This window comes from Rhinopithecus roxellana, chromosome 5, assembly GCF_007565055.1.
Source record: "Rhinopithecus roxellana isolate Shanxi Qingling chromosome 5, ASM756505v1, whole genome shotgun sequence".
Classification (NCBI taxonomy): Eukaryota; Metazoa; Chordata; class Mammalia; order Primates; family Cercopithecidae; genus Rhinopithecus; species Rhinopithecus roxellana.
The window spans coordinates 107,537,928-107,557,350 of NC_044553.1; the positions used below are offsets into that span (position 1 = coordinate 107,537,928).

The 19,423-nt window shown below is 43.0% G+C and overlaps 1 protein-coding gene across 5 annotated transcripts in view; it reads left to right on the top strand.

Moving 5' to 3' along the window:
• Positions 1–19,423, top strand: part of ADAMTSL3 (ADAMTS like 3) — a 421,728-nt gene that overhangs the window by 34,628 nt on the left and 367,677 nt on the right. For all 5 annotated transcript variants that reach the window (XM_030931695.1, XM_030931696.1, XM_030931693.1 and 2 more), the window contains exon 3: positions 13,550–13,669. In XM_030931695.1, coding sequence (XP_030787555.1) covers positions 13,550–13,669 — 120 coding nt within the window. The remainder of the gene's footprint in view (positions 1–13,549; positions 13,670–19,423) is intronic.

A 19,423-nucleotide genomic window follows, 5' to 3' on the forward strand; every position in this document is an offset into this window, starting at 1 on the left:
GGAGACCTGAAAGGACATGTGAGGAGCCACATGGCCACTTTCTTGCAGAGGTGGGTTGGACACTTGGGCTCCAACTGCAAGTCTGGCTCTCTTTCGAAATCTGAGCAGCCATCACCAATATATTATAACAGATGTCCAGTGTCTGCAAGTTTGTCTAGTTTATGAATGTGATTTTCCAAGTATCTGACACCAGTGACTCTAGTGTTTATTCAAACCCCAAACCAAGTGACATTTTCTTTTCTTTGTTTATTTATTTATTTTGAGATGGGGTTTCATTGTTGCCCAGGCTGGAGTGCAATGGTGCGATCTTGGCTCATTGCAACCTCCGCTTCCCAGGTTTAAGCGATTCTCCTGCCTCAGCCTCCCGAGTAGCTGGGATTACAGGCACCTGCCACAACGCCTGACTAATTTTTGTATTTTTAGTAGAGACGGGTTTCACCATGTTGGTTATGCTGGTCTCGTGCTTCAGCCTCCCAAAGTGCTGGGATTATAGGTGTGAACCATGGCACTCAGCCCCCAAGTGACATTTTCATGTCAAATAAGTATAGAATGGTATAATGATGTTTTAAACACCCAAAAGTATTCTTAATTCCATATATTAAGAAATTTAAAGTATACCCTAAAATGTGCCAACTTCAAGTCACACCCAACGCACTGCTTGGATCAGGGTCTGTAGTTTGCATTCTTCTTTTTTTTTCTTTTAACAAAAGATAGTATATTTGTAACAGGTTTTTTTGTTTTTCCTGCTGATTTATCACTCCATTGTGGCTTTTTTACCATTGTATTGCAGGGGTTGATGTTAGCATCTTAATATTGTAAAAGCATGACCTTTTGTTTTTAAGAAGTCTTTAATATGTCCTGCTAACCCCCAAGGATTTTTTTTTGTGGTTTATGGAAATGAGAGTGATGCCATTTTATACACATTGAACAAAGACACCCTGACTCTAAATCTCTGTCTTCCTATTGTCTTGCTTGTTTAAGAGCTTTGAGGCTGGGCGCGGTGGCTCATGCCTGTAATCCCAGCACTCTGGGAGGCCGAGGTGGGCGGCTCATGAGGTCAGGAGATCAAGACCATTCTGGCTAACATGGTGAAACCCCGTCTCTACTAAAAAATACAAAAAATTAAGTGGGCGTGGTGGTGGGCACCTGTAGTCCCAGATACTCACTTGGGAGGCTGAGGCAGGAGAATGGCGTGAATCCAGGAGGTGGAGCTTGCAGTGAGCTGAAATCGCACTGCTACACTCCAGCCTGGGTGACAGAGCGAGACTCCATCTCAAAAAAGAAAAAAAAAAGTTTTGAAAGGCATGAGCATCCAAACAGCAAATCTGGCAGCTCCACTGATGTGTTCGCACTGAACACTTCCTGCCCTGAAAAACTTAGAAAAACAAACCAGCTTATGATGAATATAAATGTTTTTCGGAGTATATGCAAACAACACATTTCTGTCTTTTTCTTCTCTTGGAAGGCTGCATTTCAAAAGCCTGCATGATTTCAGCCACACAGACGAGCTGTTTCCTGAAAGAAATAAAGCTGTAGGGTTGAGAAAGGCCTTGAATAAACATGAATATGTCCCCGGCGTGTTTCTGGACTTTGTCAGGTTGGGTGATGTCTCATTGCCAAATTGGGAAGAGCTGGTAATGTGTTTTTTTCTTTCTTTCTTTCTTCTTCTTTTTTTTTTTTTTTGCTACTGAATTAACACAAATGCTGATACTCAGTAATGGTCTCTGAGGTTGGCAACAAGAATATCATGTCTGCATAATTAATCAGTTGTTGACATGTGCGTGTTTTCTGCATATGTCGGTTGCACTGGTGTTATGAGGTGTGAGCATTGTTGGGCTATGTCTCACTGGGCAGAAGCATGGCCAGGAGAACAGCCAGGGACAGTAGGATGGCAGAGGCCTCCACTTGTCCAGGAGGCAGGAGGTGCTTGGGGAGCAGCCATGCTCGGGCCTAACCAGGCTGGAGCTGGAGGGCTGTGGAGGCAGAGAGGTACTTGAACCAAGGAGGAAAGGGTCACTCTACTGCCTTGGGTAGAGGCACACGGACTCCAGAGTCCTGCAGGTCCCAGCCAGTTTCCTTGAGAGTGTAGACCCTTTGAAATCTCCGAGGAAGTTGGCAAGATCCAACTTGTCAGTTTAGATAATCAGAAAAAAAAAAAAGTGACTAAGGAACCTAGACCTACTCTGGTCTGCCCTGAACACTCTGTTCAAAGCTGCAGTTTATATCCCATCCCTCAGCACTTTGGATCTCCTTTTTGCAAATGATATAGTATATAATTTACTTCTCTATTGTGTTTATTTCTGCTTCCCCAAGTTAGAATATGAACTCCTTGGGAAAAGTGATTCTTGTCTGTTTTGTTGACTGTTGTACTCTCAGTATCAAAAACAGTACTTGGCGCATAGTAGGTGCTTAATAAACATATGCTGACTGAATGGGCCCTGTGAACCCCAAGAATTACCTAACACTCCATGCTTTTGAGATTTTCCCCCTGCAACCATTTTGGTAAAATAAAATATTTATTTGTACTCAATTTAAAAGACAAAGATGCCTTTTCTCTGCCAGAGAGATAATGATGAGTGTTAGTGGTGAAGAGGCTGTGGGAAAATACATGCTTCACTTGAGGATCAAAGTACAGATTCCACTGCCTAGTTGGGGCCCTGAGAGCGTGTTCTTCTTCAACACGGAATTCTTGTCAGGGCGTGGAAGCGATTTTTGGGAGAGAAAGACCAAGATTCACCAGAAAACAGCTCACTTCTGCAAAGCACTTTTTCTGGTGGCTTTCACAAACAGCACTTCCTCTCACCAACAGTGACTTATGCCCCTCGAATAACCAAATAACCAGCATTCTCTTCTCTCCTGAGTGCTTTGGTGGGAATGGTGTCACCCCTCACCGAGTGGCTAGACCAGGAGGAGGGAGAGGATGGTGGAGAGTGAGGTAGGGAGTTTACAATTTATTAAGATTTGAGACAAACACCTCGTTTTTTTCTCTAGCAATGGAGCCATGTTCATAGAATATTGTTTTCAGTTTTTTCCTGGGGAACTTTAAAGTAGACTTTTTTCCATGTGACATTTTGCTAATTGAGGCTGTTTCCAATAGGTCAGCTTACTTCAAGGTCTTGAAAAATGGACTCTTAAGTAAAATTTTTTGGGGGGGCAGGCCCTAGGGAAAGAGGATCTGCATTGTGTATATTGGCAGGGCAAGGCTTTCTTTCCGCTCTGCATTCGGAGGAATAGTGGAGTTTTTAAATAACCCCTTGTGAAATGCCAGCATGCTACTCAGCCAGAGCCTTTGGGCCTTCTGTGGTGCAGAGAATATTCAGACAGCAGGCATGCAGGCCTTGCGGGGAGAGGGCCAACCTGGGCCGGCTTTCCTAGGAAAGATGTTAGTTACTGAAGGTCTTCCATGTATGAAGCCCAGTGCTGAGCACTAAAGAACGTTCAGATATGTAAAGATGTCTCAATGTTTAGGTTTTCTCCTTTTGGGGAACTGAAAGGTGAAATGTGTTCCAGCAAGATCTTTTCACTGATTACTCTGGGCCCTGCTTGTCAGTGCTAATTACGGATGTGTGAGTCAGTGTGTGTGCTATGTGGTGTATATATATTTGGTGTATTTGTGGCATGGACATGTATGTAGAGTGTGTGGGGTGTGTGTGGTATGTGTGCGTGTGTGTGTGTTTTGTGTGTGTGTGTGGGGTATATTTGTGGTGTAGGTATGTATGTGTGTGTACGTATTTAGTATGGGATGTGTATGATATGTGCATGATATGTTTGTGGTGTGTGTGTATGTGTGTAGTGTGTGGCATATGTGTGTGTATGTGTGGTGTGTGGTGTGTATGGATGGCATGTGGGGGGTATGTTTATTGTGTTTAGATGTATGTATGTAGTGTGTGGTGTGTGTATTGTATGTATTACGTGTGTAGTGTGTGGTGTGTGAGTACATCTGATGTTTGGTGTATGTGTGGTATATTTGTGGTGTGTGTGTATGTATATAGTGTGTGGTGTATGTGGGGGTATGTTTGTGGTGTATGTGTGTAATGTGTGGTATGTGATTGTGTATGTGCATATGTGTGTGGTATGTGGCGTATGTATGTAGTGTGTTGTATGTGTTTGTGCGGTTTGTGGTGTGTGTGCATGGTATGTTTGTGATATGTGTATGCATGTAATGTGTGGTTATGTGTGTGTGTATGTAGTGTGTGGTATGTATTTGTGTGTGAGAAGGGGAGGGAAGGAGAGAGAGGGAGAGAGAAAATTCCAGAGAAAATGCATGTTTCGTGGCAGAAGGATGAGTGGTGATCTGAGAATTCCAGTTTGCTAAAGAGAGTCTTCCTGTGATAGATTTAAACTCGGTGAAGGAACCTGTCCATGTCAACAGCTCATTCTGAGTAAGGGAGGCACTCGCAAGGCCCTGCCCACCTCATTGCCCTAGGAGGGGTGGAGAAGGGCCTGAGGCTCATATTTCTTTTGGAAATGTGACCCAGAGTGAAGCTGAAGTTCAAAACTACATGGTATTTGGCTGAGATGTATCCAGACATTATTCAAATGTTAGGTCTTTTATATGAACAGTATTAGAAGAACATATAATTAACTGATGGCAAATAGAGAAAAAGAATCTTAAATACCTAGAAATAATTTTTTTATCTCAGAAATAAAAAACCATGAAAACTCCTTTTCTTTTAACCCACCCTTCCAATCCTACCAAAGTAAATATATTTTATATTTCATCAGGAAAGTTCTGGACGCCTAAGACTGAAAAGTCTCAGCATGACGGCATTCTACTTGAAAAACCAAAATGATCCGGAAGGTTTATTTTTTAACTTTTGTTTCACGTTCAAGGTACCAAATGTACATCATGGTTTTTTTGAAGAAAAATGTATTTGGTGCACTGAGTTTAAGTTCTGCTGGTTAACTTGACTTTCCCTCATGGGCCTTGGAAGCTACAAACTGTGAAGTCCCATGTGCCATCCAGGCCAGGGGGAGCAGCTCCCTCAGGCCCCCCAGAGGAATACAGAGAATGTATCCCTTGCAGACTGTGACTGGCTTTGAGCCTGGGGATTCTGCCTGATTTGCCTGGAAGGTACACTTCCTGACTCATGGAATATTGACATTTAAAGGACCTTTCACCGTAGAGTGATCCTAACTTCCCATTCAACTCCTAAAGTCTTCCTGGCCGATCTTGGTTTGTCACCCAGGCTGGAGTGTGGTAACATGATCATGGCTCACTGCAGTGCAGCCTTGACCTCCTGGACTCAAGTGATCCTCCTGCCTCGGCTTCCCTGAGTGCTGGGATTACAGGCATGAGTCACCGCGCCCTGCTTTGGTTGCCGTTGACAGAGATAGGCCTACCTATGCATTAATATTCCTGACAGTGACGTTACATGGTGTCTGGCTAAGCACTGGTGTCATGGGAAGAGTCCAGCAATAATGGCTCAGGGCTTTGCCTTCTTGGCATTTAGCCTTTGCCCAACCTGTTAAAATCTGTTGGAATCTCAGTTCTTTCCTCTAGCATCTTACCTTCTTGTGTTGTCTATCAGTGTAGATTTGAAGCATCTGACAGTGTATTCCTTGAATCCTTAGTGGCTAACATGAGGACATGGCAAATGAGGAACTATAATTGGGTAAATTTGCCATCAGCCTGGATAAGTAGAGGGCTCAGGCCTCAGCCCTATTCCTGTTCAGTGTTTGTAGCAGTGACAAGGATGCAGATTGTGAACATGCCCCACAAATTTGGGCTGATGTGGAGCAGGGGGAGAGTGCTGCATATCGTGATAAATGGAGTCTAGATTTAAAGCAGTCTTGAGATGCCAAATCTAAAGAGAAAGTGAATGGCAGGAAAGCGTGCAGTTGGGCTCTCAATCCAGAGTACAGTGACATAGCTTAGCAATGGCACGTGGGAGAAAGGCTAGGGCCCTTCACTGACCACGGTTCTGTAGATGTTAGTGGTGTGATATTTGACTGTGTTTGTGCTCTGGAGAGAGATGGGTGTAGGGGCTCACACCAGGTCAGGAGAAGTGTTCAGACTGGCTTGTTTAATTGCAATGGGAATCACATTGTGTTTGTTTTAACTGGTGACTGCTTACCTTTTGAGGCACACTGGATTCTGCTCTTGACTGTAGGAATACCCTCTTCTTCCCTGCTTCTCTCTCTTCCCATTACATCAATCTGAGAAATAGGAAAAAACAAAAAACAAAAAACTAAAGTGCTTTTTCTTACTCTCTATTTTCCACTCATCACAGCACTTGTGTGGGGGTATTTCTGTACACAGCAAGCAATTCTTCACTGGACACCACTGGGTGTCCTCTAATTCAATTCAATTCAGAGACTGTCTACCTAGAGATAGCATCAGACCCCACAGGCTAAGGGTTCAGTCCCACAAGACTGCCCCCCACTTCAGAGGCCAATCTCAAGCAGTAGGTTGAGTATAGGTTATCACTTATACTTCTGACAAACAGGCTATAAATTGAGCCTCTCCTTGACTTTGACTAATTTACCAGAGCAGCTTGGAGAGCTAAATGAAACACTTTGCTTACATTTTCTAGCTTAAAAAGGGATGCAATATAGGATACAGATGAATGCCCAGATGAAGAGATACGTAGGGTGAGGTCCGGAAGGGCCCCAAGTGCAGGAGTTGGCGTGTGTCACCCTCCAGGCACACAGATATGTTCACCAACTCAGAAACTCCCTGAACCCAATCCTTCTGAGTTTTCATGGAGGCTTCATTACCTAGGCATGGCTGATTACCTCATTGGCCATTGGTATCAGCTCAACTTTCAGCACCTCTCCCTTCAGAGGTTGGGGGTGAGGACTGAAAGTTCCAACCCTCTAATCACATGATTGGCTCCCCTGGCAACCAGCCCCCATCCTGAGGCTATCCAGGGGTGCACGAAGAGTCACCTTATTAGAATAAAAGATGCTCCTAGCACCCAGAACATTCCAAGGAGTTTAGGAGCTGAGTCAGATGCCCCTGTCACTCAGAAAATCGCAAAGCCTTAGGAGCTCTGTATCAGGAACTGCAGTCAAAGTGGGGAGGGGGGAGGGGGGAGGAGGGAGGGATTGCATTGGGGAGTTATACATGATATAAATGATGAATTGATGGGTGCTGACGAGTTGATGGGTGCAGCACACCAACATGGCATAAGTATACATATGTAACAAACCTGCACGTTGTGCACATGTACCCTAGAACTTAAAGTATAATAAAAAATATATATATAAAAAAAAAAAAAAAAAAAAAAAAAAAGACCAAATAGTAGAACAAAAGATTCTCCTACGGCTGAGCTTTATGTCAAGAACCTTGGTCAGAGGCCACATATATATTTCTATTATATCATAATATCAAAATCAAGCAGAACTTTCACCCATCTTTCATAGTTATTCTTGACCCTTTACAATGTGTAGATTAAGGTCTAGAACACTCAACTCTTGTCCTTGAATAGCCATCCCTATACACTTCCTCCTGCTCGAGTCAAATTCTTCAGCTGGATGGGGATGTGGAGACACAGCTGTATCTCCAAGTCTCGTATTCATAGTCCCTGGAGGTACTGTCTGGATTCCTCTTGACTTCGTCTCTGGTGACTCAGCAGCTGTGGACAGTGGCTGGTGGAGATGATGCATTTTGGCAGCTTCTCTCCTAGGCCTGGCTCAGTGCCCTGGGAAGATCGCACACTTCCTGATCCAGGCTTGTTTCTCCTACTTTCCCTCCAACTTTTGCTACTTAAGGGCCCTGACCTCTTTGGTCACCCCATCCTGTGAGAGGCCGCATGCCATTGAATCTTCCTAAGATTTGGGAAGTCAACTTCCTTCTGGGTGGAAATGTCAAACGCATGTTTGGTATGATGCTTGCTTTCTGAAGCCTTGTGTGAACTCAGCCATTTCTCCTAAGGGAAGGCCCAATTTTTCTAAGAAAAACTGCATCATAACTACCCTTGTCAAAGTCAACATTGACTTCCCTGTTACTAGATCCAAGGGATACTTCTCTGGCCTCATCTTCCTCAATTTCTTGGCAGCATTCAAGACACTTGACTATTCTTTTTGATGCTAAATCTTCCCATGACCTAATATAGGGTTTTTTCCTTTTTATTCTGCTCTAATTGATGTTCATTTTTAGTCTCTTCTGCTTACTCCTCCTCTTCTACTTAATTTCAAATATTAGAATTGGGGGTGTCAGGCAAAGCCCTCTTGCATGCCGAACTCTTTCTCTAGGGAGTGGCTTTTCTGGTATAATGGGTATAAATATATGTAAATATACATACATACATACATACATGTATTATGAAAATGTTAAGTGATGACTTCCAAATCCCTGTCTCCAGCCTCAGATTTCCTTTCTGAGCCCTGGACTTGCATATTGAATGGCAAACTCAAGCTCTTCACATGGATGTTTTGTGGACACCTCCAACTTAACATGACTCAAACAGAACTATTGACTGTACCCTCCCCAACAAATCTGTTTCTGCCTCAGGGCTGTCCATCCGTTGCAATTCCTTTATAGCCATTGCTCAAACCAAAAACCCAGAAGTCACCCTTGATTCCTCCCTTTTCCTCCCTCATCAGCAAGCTTTGTTGGTTCTACTTCTAATCCATGCACCTCTCCCCTTCTCTACGGCCATCAACCCAGTCCAATGAACCATCCCTTCTCACCTGGGTTAGTATCAACAGCCTTCCAACTAGTCTTTGTGTTTCCACTTTGCCTCCTTCTAGCCCATTCTCCACAAAGCAGTCAGTGTTATTTAAATACTCTTCTATGGTTCTCCATCTCCTTGCCATAAGGCTTTAAATGTCTTGGGTGGCTTTTCTCTTCCTTCCTTTATCCATTTCCTGCCACTCTTACTTGTCCACACGGAATCCAGCCACACTGTAGTTCTTCCAACTCACTGACTTCCTTTCCACTTTGGAGCTTTGGTACTTGCTCTTCTTTTGCCAGTAATACTCATCCTTAGCTTTTTCCATAACTGGCTCCTCCTGTTTGAGGTATCATCTGAAATCTTATCTTCTCATGGATGCCTTTTTTGATAATCTTATCTAAAATTGAACAGTCCTCTCCCAACATTATTCTCATATCACCTTGTTTTATTTCCTTTATAACTTAGAATGTTAATTTTCTTATTTATGTGTTTGTTTACTTATTTTACTATGTATCTCCTCCCCTAGGATGTAACCTCCATGAAAATAGGAACCTGCTCTTTGTTGTTCCTCATTGTATCTATAGCACTGAGAACTGTGCTATACTAGGCATATACTAGGTGTTCAATAAATATGTGTTGAATGCATGGTCAACTAAAGATAAGCATCACACTGGAAGGTCCACTATATGCAGGAAGCTCTTTTAAGGTGGTGATCTTTGACTGCTCGCACTCTGGTAAATGGATCTGTCCAGGTATTTGCACATGGCTGCTAACAGATTCCAGCCCTGGCTGTAAGCCTGGGTCTGCTCCTCAAACTCACTGACCGCCTTTCTATTTTAGGGCTTTTGCACTTGCTCTTTTTGTGTGCCAGGAATAGTCACTCTCAGATTTGGTGATTGGTAAGTCTCCTAACTCTATAGTTTACTCATTGTTAAAATAAGGAGTTTGACCTAGATGACTTCTAAGGTCTCTTTAGGTATTTAAAAATGATGATTCTGGCTGGGCGCAGTGACTCATGCCTGTAATCCTAGCACTTTGGGAGGCCAAGGTGGGCAGATCACCCGAGGTCAGGTGTTTGAGACCAGCCTGGCCAACATGGTGAAACCCCGTCTCTACTAAAAATACAAAAATTATCCAGGTGTGATGGTGGGCACCTGTAACCCCAGCTATTAGAGAGGCTGAGGCAGGAGAATTTCTTGAATCTGTGAGGCAGAAATTGCAGTGAGCTGAAATCACGTCACTCAACTCCAGCCTGGGTGACAAAGCAAGACTCTGTCTAAAAAATATTAAAGTAAAAAAAAAATAAAATGATGATTGAAGCCAGTAGGAGCAATTAACAATAGTGGTGCTAAATCTCTCACATAAATGAAATTTAATAAGAAAATCTTCAAATTATTTTAACAGTGTAGTGCCATCTAAACCATCTAGTCTAGTGGAGTTATCTCTTCTATGTTCTTTGACAGAACGATGTTGATTTCCCTTTCTAAAACACAGTATTCAGAGGGATGTTTTGGCATAAACCATAGTTCCTACTGCAGTTTGAGAATGAGTCCATTGGAGCAGCAGAGGTGTCAGAGGAATGTGTTTATTCTCTGCTCCTCCTGTTTGCAGAGAGCAATTTTCTTAGAGTAACACCTGTGGCCTCTGACGTTATTTCTGACTCATTTCTTCCCAAGCAGGGGGAGTGAGGTATCCAGTCGGGGATATAGTCACAGATCCATGTATTTTTGACTGGATGGGGCTAAGCACTGCAGATTCTGTCTCCTTTATTACTTTCCTCTTTGACGCAATCAAGGCAGTGATCCTGGTAAGCCCCCTACCTCCTCAGTCTTCCCTTGGACAGACTCTCCCAGGAGGTGGATGATAGTGTGATGGTAGCAAGTCAATTGGGTCATGATATCCAAGCCATATTCCCCCAAAGAGGATATCCTTTCTGACTCCCTCAGACTCCAACCATTGTGATTTATGTCCAGTGATTCAGATGCCAGGTAATATGGTTTGGTTCTGTGTCCCTACTCAGATCTCATCTTGAATCCTACTCCCATAATTCCCACATGCTGTGGGAGGGACCTGGTGGGAGATAATTTGAATCATGGGGGAGGTTCCCCCTATACTGTTCTCGTGGCAGTGAATAAGTCTTACAAAATCTGATGGCTTTATCAGTGATTTTCACTTTTGCATCCCTTTCATTTTCTCTTGCCACAGTCATGTAAGAAGTGCCCTTTGCCTCCTGCCATGATTCTGAGGCCTCCCCAGCCATGTGGAAATGCAAGTCCAATTAAACCTCTTTTTCTTCCCAGTCTTGGATATGTCGTTATCAGCAGCATGAAAATGGACTAATACAGTAAATTGGCACCAGTAGAATGGGATGCTGCTGAAAAGATACCTGAAAATACGGAAGCAACTTTGGAACTGGGTAACAAGCAGAGTTTGGAACAGTTTGGAGGGCTCAGAAGAAGACAGGAAAATGTGGGGAAGTTTGGAACTCCCTAGAGACTTGTTAAATGGCTTTGACCAAAATGCTGATAATGATATGAATGAAAAGGTCTAGGCTGAGGTGGTCTCAAATGGAGATGAGGAACTTGTCGGGAACTGGAGCAAAGGTGACTCTTGTTATGTTTTGGCAAAGAGACTGGTGGCATTTTGCTCCTGTCCTAGAGATTTGTGGAACTTTGAACTTGAGAGAGAAGATTTAGGGTACCCAGTGCAAGAAATTTCTAAGCAGCAAAGCATTCAAGAGGTGACTTGGATACTGTTGTAGGCTTTCAGTTTAAAAAGGAAAACAGAACATAAAAATTCAGAAAATTTACAGCCTGACTATGCAATAGAAAAGAAAGACCCATTTTCTGGGGAGAAATTCAAGCTGGCTGCAGAAATTTGCATAAGTAGCAAGGAGCCTAATGTTAATCCCCAGAACTATGTGGAAAATGTCTCCAGGGCATGTCAGAGACCTTCATGGCAGCCCCTCCCATCACAGGCCTGGAGGCCCAGGAGGAAAAAGTGGTTTTGCGGGCTGGGCCCTGGGTCCCTGTGCTGTGTGCAGCCTAGGGACCTGGTGCCCTGTGTCCCAGCTGCTCCAGCTGTGGCTGAAAGGGGCCAATGCAGAGCTCGGGCTGTGGCTTCAGAGGGTGGAAGCCCCAAGTCTTGGCATCTTCCATGTGATGTTGAGCCTGCAACAGAAGTCAAGAATTGAGGTTTGGGAACCCCTGCCCAGATTTCAGAGGATGTATGGAAGTACCTGGATGCCCAGGCAAAAGTTTGCTGCAGTGGCAGGGCCCCCATGAAGAAGCTATGCTATAGCAGTGTGGAAGGGAAATGTGGGATCAGAGCCACCACACAGAGTTCCTACTGGGACACTGCCTAGTGGAGCTGTGAGAAGAAGGCTACTGTCCTCCAGACCCCAGAACGGTAGATCCACTGACAGCTTGGACTATGTTCCTCGAGGAGCCACAGACACTCAATGCCTGCCCATGAAAACAGCTGGGAGGGAGGCTGTACCCTGAAAAGCCACAGGGATGGAGCTGCCCAAGACCATGAGAACCCACCTCTTGCCTCAGTGTGACCTGGATATGAGACCTGGAGTCAAAGGAGATCATTTTGGAGCTTTAAAATTTGACTGCCCCACTAGATTTTGGACTTGCATGTGCCCTGTAACCCCTTTGTTTTGGCCAATTTCTCCAATTTGGGATGGCTGTATTTACCCAATACCTATACCACCATTGTATCTAGGAATTAACTAGCTTGCTTTTGATTTTACAAGCTCATAGGCAGAAGTGACTTGCCTTGTCTCAAATGAGAGTTTGGACTGTGGACTTTTTGGTTAATGCTGAAATTAGTTAAGACTTTGGGGGACTGTTGGGAAGGCATGATTGGTTTTGAAATGTGAGGACATGAGATTTGGAGGGGCCAAGGGTGGAATGATATGGTTTGGCTCTGTGTCCCCACTCAAATCTCATCTTGAATTGTATTCCTATAATTCCCACGTGTTGTGGGAGGGACCTGGTGGGAGATAATTTGAATCATGGAGGCAGTTTCCCCCATACTGTTCTCATGATAGTGAATAAGTCTCATGAGATTTGATGGTTTTATCAGGGGTTTCTGCTTTTGCATCCCTCTCATTTTCTCTTGCGGCTGTCATGTCAGAAGTGCCTTTCACCTCCTGCCATGGTACTGAGGCCTCCCCAGCCATGTGGAACTCTTAAGTCCAATTAAACCTGTTTTTCTTCCAAGTCTCGGGTATGTCGTTATCAGCAGCGTGAAAACGGACCGGGGTATGAGCTTTCCATGAACTAGACAGAGTCTACAATATCCATGTTTTAAGCTTGGATCTTTAAACAAAGCATTACGAGGAAAACATCTCAAAGGAAACATGCCAAAACAATTAAAAGTGGTTATTACAGGTTGAAAAGATTATGGATGATTTTTATTTTCTTCTGTGCTCATTTATATGTTCTAAAGTTTCTACAATGAAGTGCATTTTTGTTGTAGTATGGAAGAAAATTTTTGTTTCTCACTCCTTCGCCAAAAAAAAAAAAAAAAAAAAAAAAGAAGAAAATAAGGAAGAAAGGAAGAAGAAAATTCTAAAAACGATAGATTTGCAACAACAAAACAAAGTTAACTACTCTGTGACTGAATTGCTGGAATATGGGGAGCAGAGGTAGCAGGGAGGGGGAGAGAGGCAGGTGTCAGGGAATAAATGTCGTGGCTGCCAATTTGATTCAGGCCACTGTGATATCCTGGCCTAACAGTGCCCTGACGCAGACACCTGGTATGCCTCACCTTGGTCTTTGCCAAGAGAGGGCACTTCCCTTTTTGTTTCTTGGTGTAGCTTTTAATGGTGGATTCTTCTGAAATGGCCTTCTTGTACTTTACTTGTCAGGGGGTTCTTACTGGAGCCTTACTTGTGACCAAATGATCTTGTTTTTCAGACCACAGCTGAGAAATCTCCTGGAGCCTATTTCCTTCCCGAGTTTGCACTCTCTCCTCAGGGAAGTTTTCTGGAAGACACAACAGGGGAGCAGTTCCTCACTTACCGCTATGACGACCAGGTAAGAACACTGGGCAAGGAACTACCTTGGGCTTTGCTGTTTGCCAGTGGTCAGGAAAGAGTGTCTCTAAAAGACCTTCAAAGTAATTGTATTTTCCTCTTGGCAATACTAGTACAACAGACCCTTGACACCCTTGAAGGATCCCAGAACATCTGAATTGCCTATGTTTGTATATAATTTCCTATAGAATGTGCAGTTCTTTCTCTCTACATTTGCATAAGAGTCACTTTTTCTTATTTTCATCAGAAATATATGGTGAATTTGTTCATCTTAGCTATCACCACATTGATGATTCAGTTCTGAAATTATCCAAAAGTTCTGTTTTCTGCTAATGTGTTACTTCTTTGTCCTCAGCTTTTACTTCATTTCTTTTACCAGCACCAATATTGCATGCTTTTTTCCTCAAGGTTACTTTTCAGAAAGGAACACAATGTATATGTCTGTGTGTGTGTGTGTGTGTGTGTGTGTGTGTGTGTGTGTGTGTGTATGTCTTTAAATCATTTTAGGAAAGCTAACTAGAGAAGGCCTTGCTTGGCTGACATGTGCAAGCCGAACACTGGAAGTTGTAATTTCCTTCTCTCCTCAATTCACCTTGATGCCGTAATAGCATTTAAGATTATCCATCTTTGAAATCACTCACAACTTGGTGAAACAGAGAGTTTCAACTTTACCTAATGCAAACCTGGTAAAGCCTGAATTTATGGGGCAGTTGAGCAAACCAGGGTGGACTTTAAGATGATGTGGGGCCTGGGTGGATCTGGCAGACCTCGGCACCTATAGGGCCCAAGTGAAGGTGAGGAGCTGGGGCAAGATCACCTTCTCATGGTACATGATAGAGTGGAGGGAGATGGCCCAGTGACTGAGGCCAGCTGTGCTATCCTCAACTGTGTAGCTAAAGGCCAGTGCTACCTGGTTTGATTTAGGTAAAACCTAGTCAGGGTACAAAAGACAGTACTCAAAAGGAACAGCTCTGAGAAATTCAGTCTGCCAACATGGGTAGATCCAAGATGTGACCAGAGGGAGTGGGACCCAGATCTGGGGCTGACTGGAGCTAGGCAGAGTGCTGGGAGTGGGCTGGGAGAAGGATTATAGTCTTGTAGAGCATCAGTGGCTGATGCAGGATGGAGATTAGAGCATAGAGGGCAGGTAGAGGAGTCTGTTGCTCAGTCCTCTATCTCCCAGCTCAGGGGGAGACACTGCACACTCTCCATCCTTGAGGCTGCTGCTCAGTGACCTACCCTTGATGGGCTTAATTCCAGAGCTGGGACTGGGGTGAAGGACAGGGCTGTGACATGCCAGACCCTTGTGGGCAGGAGCCACACTGTTCATTGGGCAGGAGTAGGATGAGACCAATTTCTTACTGAAAATATCAACATTCAATCATTTTTTCAAGTTCCCTTAAAAGTGAGTGAGTGCATTACTAGTCGTTGTGGGGAGCAGGGGTGGGCTGGGGAATAATTCTATATTTGCATTGTGGAGCTCAAACATTTGGGCCTGGTTGCTAATAAGGGCTAAATCATCATTAAGTCACTTTCTGCCTTCCCCTTTCCCCTGATGGATTTTGAAGGGGTCTATAATTTATAGCCCCTTCTAATCCAGAATCAGTAATCCAACAGGTTTTCATATGAGAACTTCACAGGAACTAATTGAGAGGGCCATAAAGGATAAAAGCCAGTGTCTGGAAAATACCAAGCTATGCATTTTATAATTAAAGAGTGGTTAATGCCTTCTCCAGGTTCCACAGATACTTTATATTTAATATAATAATAATAATAATATAAAAGCTGGGAAAAGGGGAAAACAAGCCCCTTTAGTCTTTTCAAAAAGTCTAAAGCAGATCTGAAAAGTGTGTGGCATGCTGTGGAAATTTCATCCTAGGACATGGTGTTCCAGAAAGCCCTAGTGACTAGCATATGAAAACACTCTGTGTTGCCCCCACTGTGTATTTCTTTTAAGAGAAAGGAATAATTTGAGACTATAACAAGCCAATAATAGCACCCACTTTCCTCTACTAAAGGCACAGAAAATAGGCGCTTGGACTAAACTAGTTGTATCTATTGAATGAATCTCAGGAATTTAATTAGCTAGAGACTGTTTATCCACCTCCCAAATCCTGATTCTCTTTCTTCTTTTTTTTCCCTTTTCTTTCTTTTCTTTTCTTTTGTTTTCTTTTTTCTTTCTTTCTTTCTTTCTTTGGGTCTTGTTCTGTCACCCAGGCTGGAGTGCAGGGCATGATCACAGCTCACTGCAGCCTCAACCTTCCCCCCACAGTTATGTGATCCTCCTGCCTCAGCCCCACCCCCCACCCCAATAGCTGGGACTGTAGGCATTAGGCATGTACCACAACCCCTGGATAATTTTTTTTTGTCTACACTTTGTAGAAATGAGGTTTTGCCATGTTGACCAAGTTGGCCTCAAACTCCTGGGCTCAAGCAATCTGTTCTCCTTGGCCTCCCAAAGTGTTGGGATTACAGGTGTGAGCCACTGTGCCTGGCCAATTCTCTTTTTTCTTAATGCTGAACATGCTTCTCAGGCACTGGGGAAAGGACAAAACCAATCAAATACTATCAAACTTTTAAAAAAAATCCCCTGATCCTGCAGCATATGATGAAACATTAAGATCAATTAAGAACAAAGTCTCTGGAGTCAGACTGCTTTGGGTTTGAATTTGACTTTTCAGTTCTGCCATTTGATTTGCTGTTTTACTTTGGACAAGTTACTTTACTTCCCTGTCCCTTAATTTTCTCATCTGTGAAATGGAGATTTGGATGATATCTACCTTATGTAGGTGTTGCAAGGACTTGAAGCAGATAATTCATATGTCTCCCTGCACAGGGCCTGGTACATACATGTAAGCATTTGATTTAGCTATTGTTATTACTAAGAATGTTATTTGCAAACATTCAATTCAAAGAATCTCAGATATGCTTATGCTAAAGGAGAGGAAGAAGTTTATTCTTCCTTTACATTAGGAGATCCCATGCAATATTTTCAATTAATTTTTTATTGAGGTATAACATATGTAAGTAAAACACACACGTATCTGAAGTATAGAGCTTGATGAATTTTTAAGTATTTTTACGTCTGTGTAGTTGCTACTTAGATCAAGAAAATGAACATTTCCAGCACCCTATGAGGCTCCTTGAACCTCTTTCCAATCAATATCCCACATTCAAGAAGTAACCACCATTCAGACTTTTATCAGTAGCTTAGATTCATTTTGCCTGCTTTTAATTTTATTTTTGATTTTATATAAATGGAATCATACAGCACATACTCGTTTGTGTCTGGCTTCTTTCACACATCATTATGTCTGGGAGATTCAACCCAGTTGCTGGATCCAACATAATATAGGGTTTAATGTCTAGCAGCCAGTTGTACTCTTTGGAACAAATTGTCTCATGTTGGAACAAATTGCAGCATACTGGGTGGCATGCAGCATTGCTCTTGCACAGAAATTACCAGGTTGTCCCTAAAAGGTTTTCAGAGCAGTCTCTCCAAAGATTTCATACCTGGGGAAGTGGTGGGGACAGTTTTCCAGTGTAGCCTTTGTTATATGCCAGCAGCCACCGGCATTCCACAGCCAGAAATATGTACAGGGTCTGTGTGAGTGGCTGCCAGGGCAGAACCTGTGTCAGGTGGCATGGGTACCTACTTGTGGAATCTCCATATATATGCTAAGGGTGCCATCCTGCTGTCACAGTGGCCTGAAGCCAGAGTGACAAAGTGCTTATGCAATTGAGGCTGCAGCCTAGTTTCTAATGCTATTGGATCAGATGTGGGTTCACTAGGATCTTCCTACCTATAAAGTACTCTTTATAGGTACACAAATGGATGGTGTGTAGATATTTGCTGTTTTGGACGAACCTCACAGGACTTTTTAAATTATTTTATCTTGGGCACATTTCATGAAGACCTTCAGGTCATTCTTCAAATGTCTCCTGGGTTGGATGCTTGGAAAACTAATAACCTTGAGGCCAGTAACACACAGCTGTGATGAAGGCTACATTTAATGGGAGGCATAAAAGCCACACTATGGATCATACGGAGGGCCACGGCAGCTTCTAGTGAAGAAAGCCGTCTGAAGCCAACTGAGTAACAATGTGGTTTAGTGCAAACAGGACTAGTCAGGCAGCCTGGTCTTGCTTCTACCACCAATCAGCTTATAATTTAGCAGAACTATTTAATGTTTTGGACTTTGGATTCTTTATTTCTTTTAAAAAACTAAGTGACTGGATTTCATGATCTGAACTCTTTCCACTCTAAAATAGTCTGTTTTTGAAACTACAAATAGAATATTCCACGTTGCAGAGTGTTAATTGGATCATTCTGATTATTGAGGCAGTCTTGCCAGCAATTCGGTAAACCATTACTTAGAGAATTATACAGTTTTACAGCTGGTGGAGACTTTGGCCCAAATGCCTCATTCTACAAGTCAAGAAAACAGAGACCCCGAATGTGCAAATGACTTAGTCAAGGACACCTGTGATTATCTGAAAAACTAAGACCATTACACTCCACACCCGAGACTCTCCTGCTCTGAGATATATCGAGGAGCTTCTCTCAGAAGAACCACCTAGAAAAGTATCTCCTATTCTAAAAATCCTGATTCCACTGTTTACAGTTAGTAGAGCTTTGGGGGTCTTAGTAGACCCCAGAGAATGACTTAAGATTAACGGATGCCTTATCAGCTCATTCTCATCTCTTTCAGGAATTTGGAATTAGCTATGCTGAGAGCATTCGTAAGCATATTTATTCCTTTCCAGTTTTTTAATAGAAACCACAATTTTTTTGAAGCTTGAGTGAAACATTAACTGAAATTATAATGGCACTGACTTTCTATTGGACGGGCACATTCTTAGAATGAAGGTGTTCTAGCACTTGGTTCCGTCAGGTATATGAAGTAGCTAGAATGTATTAGTTTGGGACGACTGGCTAAGAAGGCTGTGGTTTCAGAGTTACCAGCCAGCCTGTCTCTGGGGTAGATTCTTTGGTCATTCCTCATAGTGGTTTTTGAGTTTTGTCCCACAGAGGACCTGTTCATAGGCAAACAGCTGGATATTGGTCAGCTGCACGTGGTTCTTTTCATCGTTGAGTAAGGCAGTTTTTGGAGATCTGCTCTGTCTTTCTCTGCCTAGGCCTAGGTCACCTTCTGGGAAAGGGGGATGGTGTGGTTGTTTTCCATCCTTACCTTGCTTCAACTCACTGAAGATTTAAACTTGGAGCTTTATTATGGACACTGATTTAAAAGCCTGTGGCAAGCACAGTGTTTCTCAGTTAAAGGGCATTTATTTTTTAAGGAGTTAGGAAAAGTTGTCTTTTGCATAAATATTCTTTTATTTCTCTTTATTTTTAGCATTTGTTAGGCATGGGGGAAGGTGGAAGGTAAGTCCTCCCAGACTTGGTGGATTGGCCTCCTCACTGGCAGCCACCATAGGATAAAGGACATTATGCACGACCAGTAGGTGACTTAGAAATTAGGGCTTCATGCACACTTTCCTATGCTTTATGAATTCTTTATGTGTGTACCTGTTAGTATGAATACTGGGTATTAAAATAATTCTGAGTTCTGACCTTGCCACTTTTAGTCTACTAGGCACCAAAAGGCAGGAAAAAAAGGTTAATAGCTTGGATTCAAAGCATGTAGGACAAGTAGTGGGTTCTGATTTTCCTAAAATTAACCAGGGATAATCCCACTAATGCAAGTTTGAAGCCATTTAGAGGAGAACCGCCCTGATCTCATGTTGGAGAGGT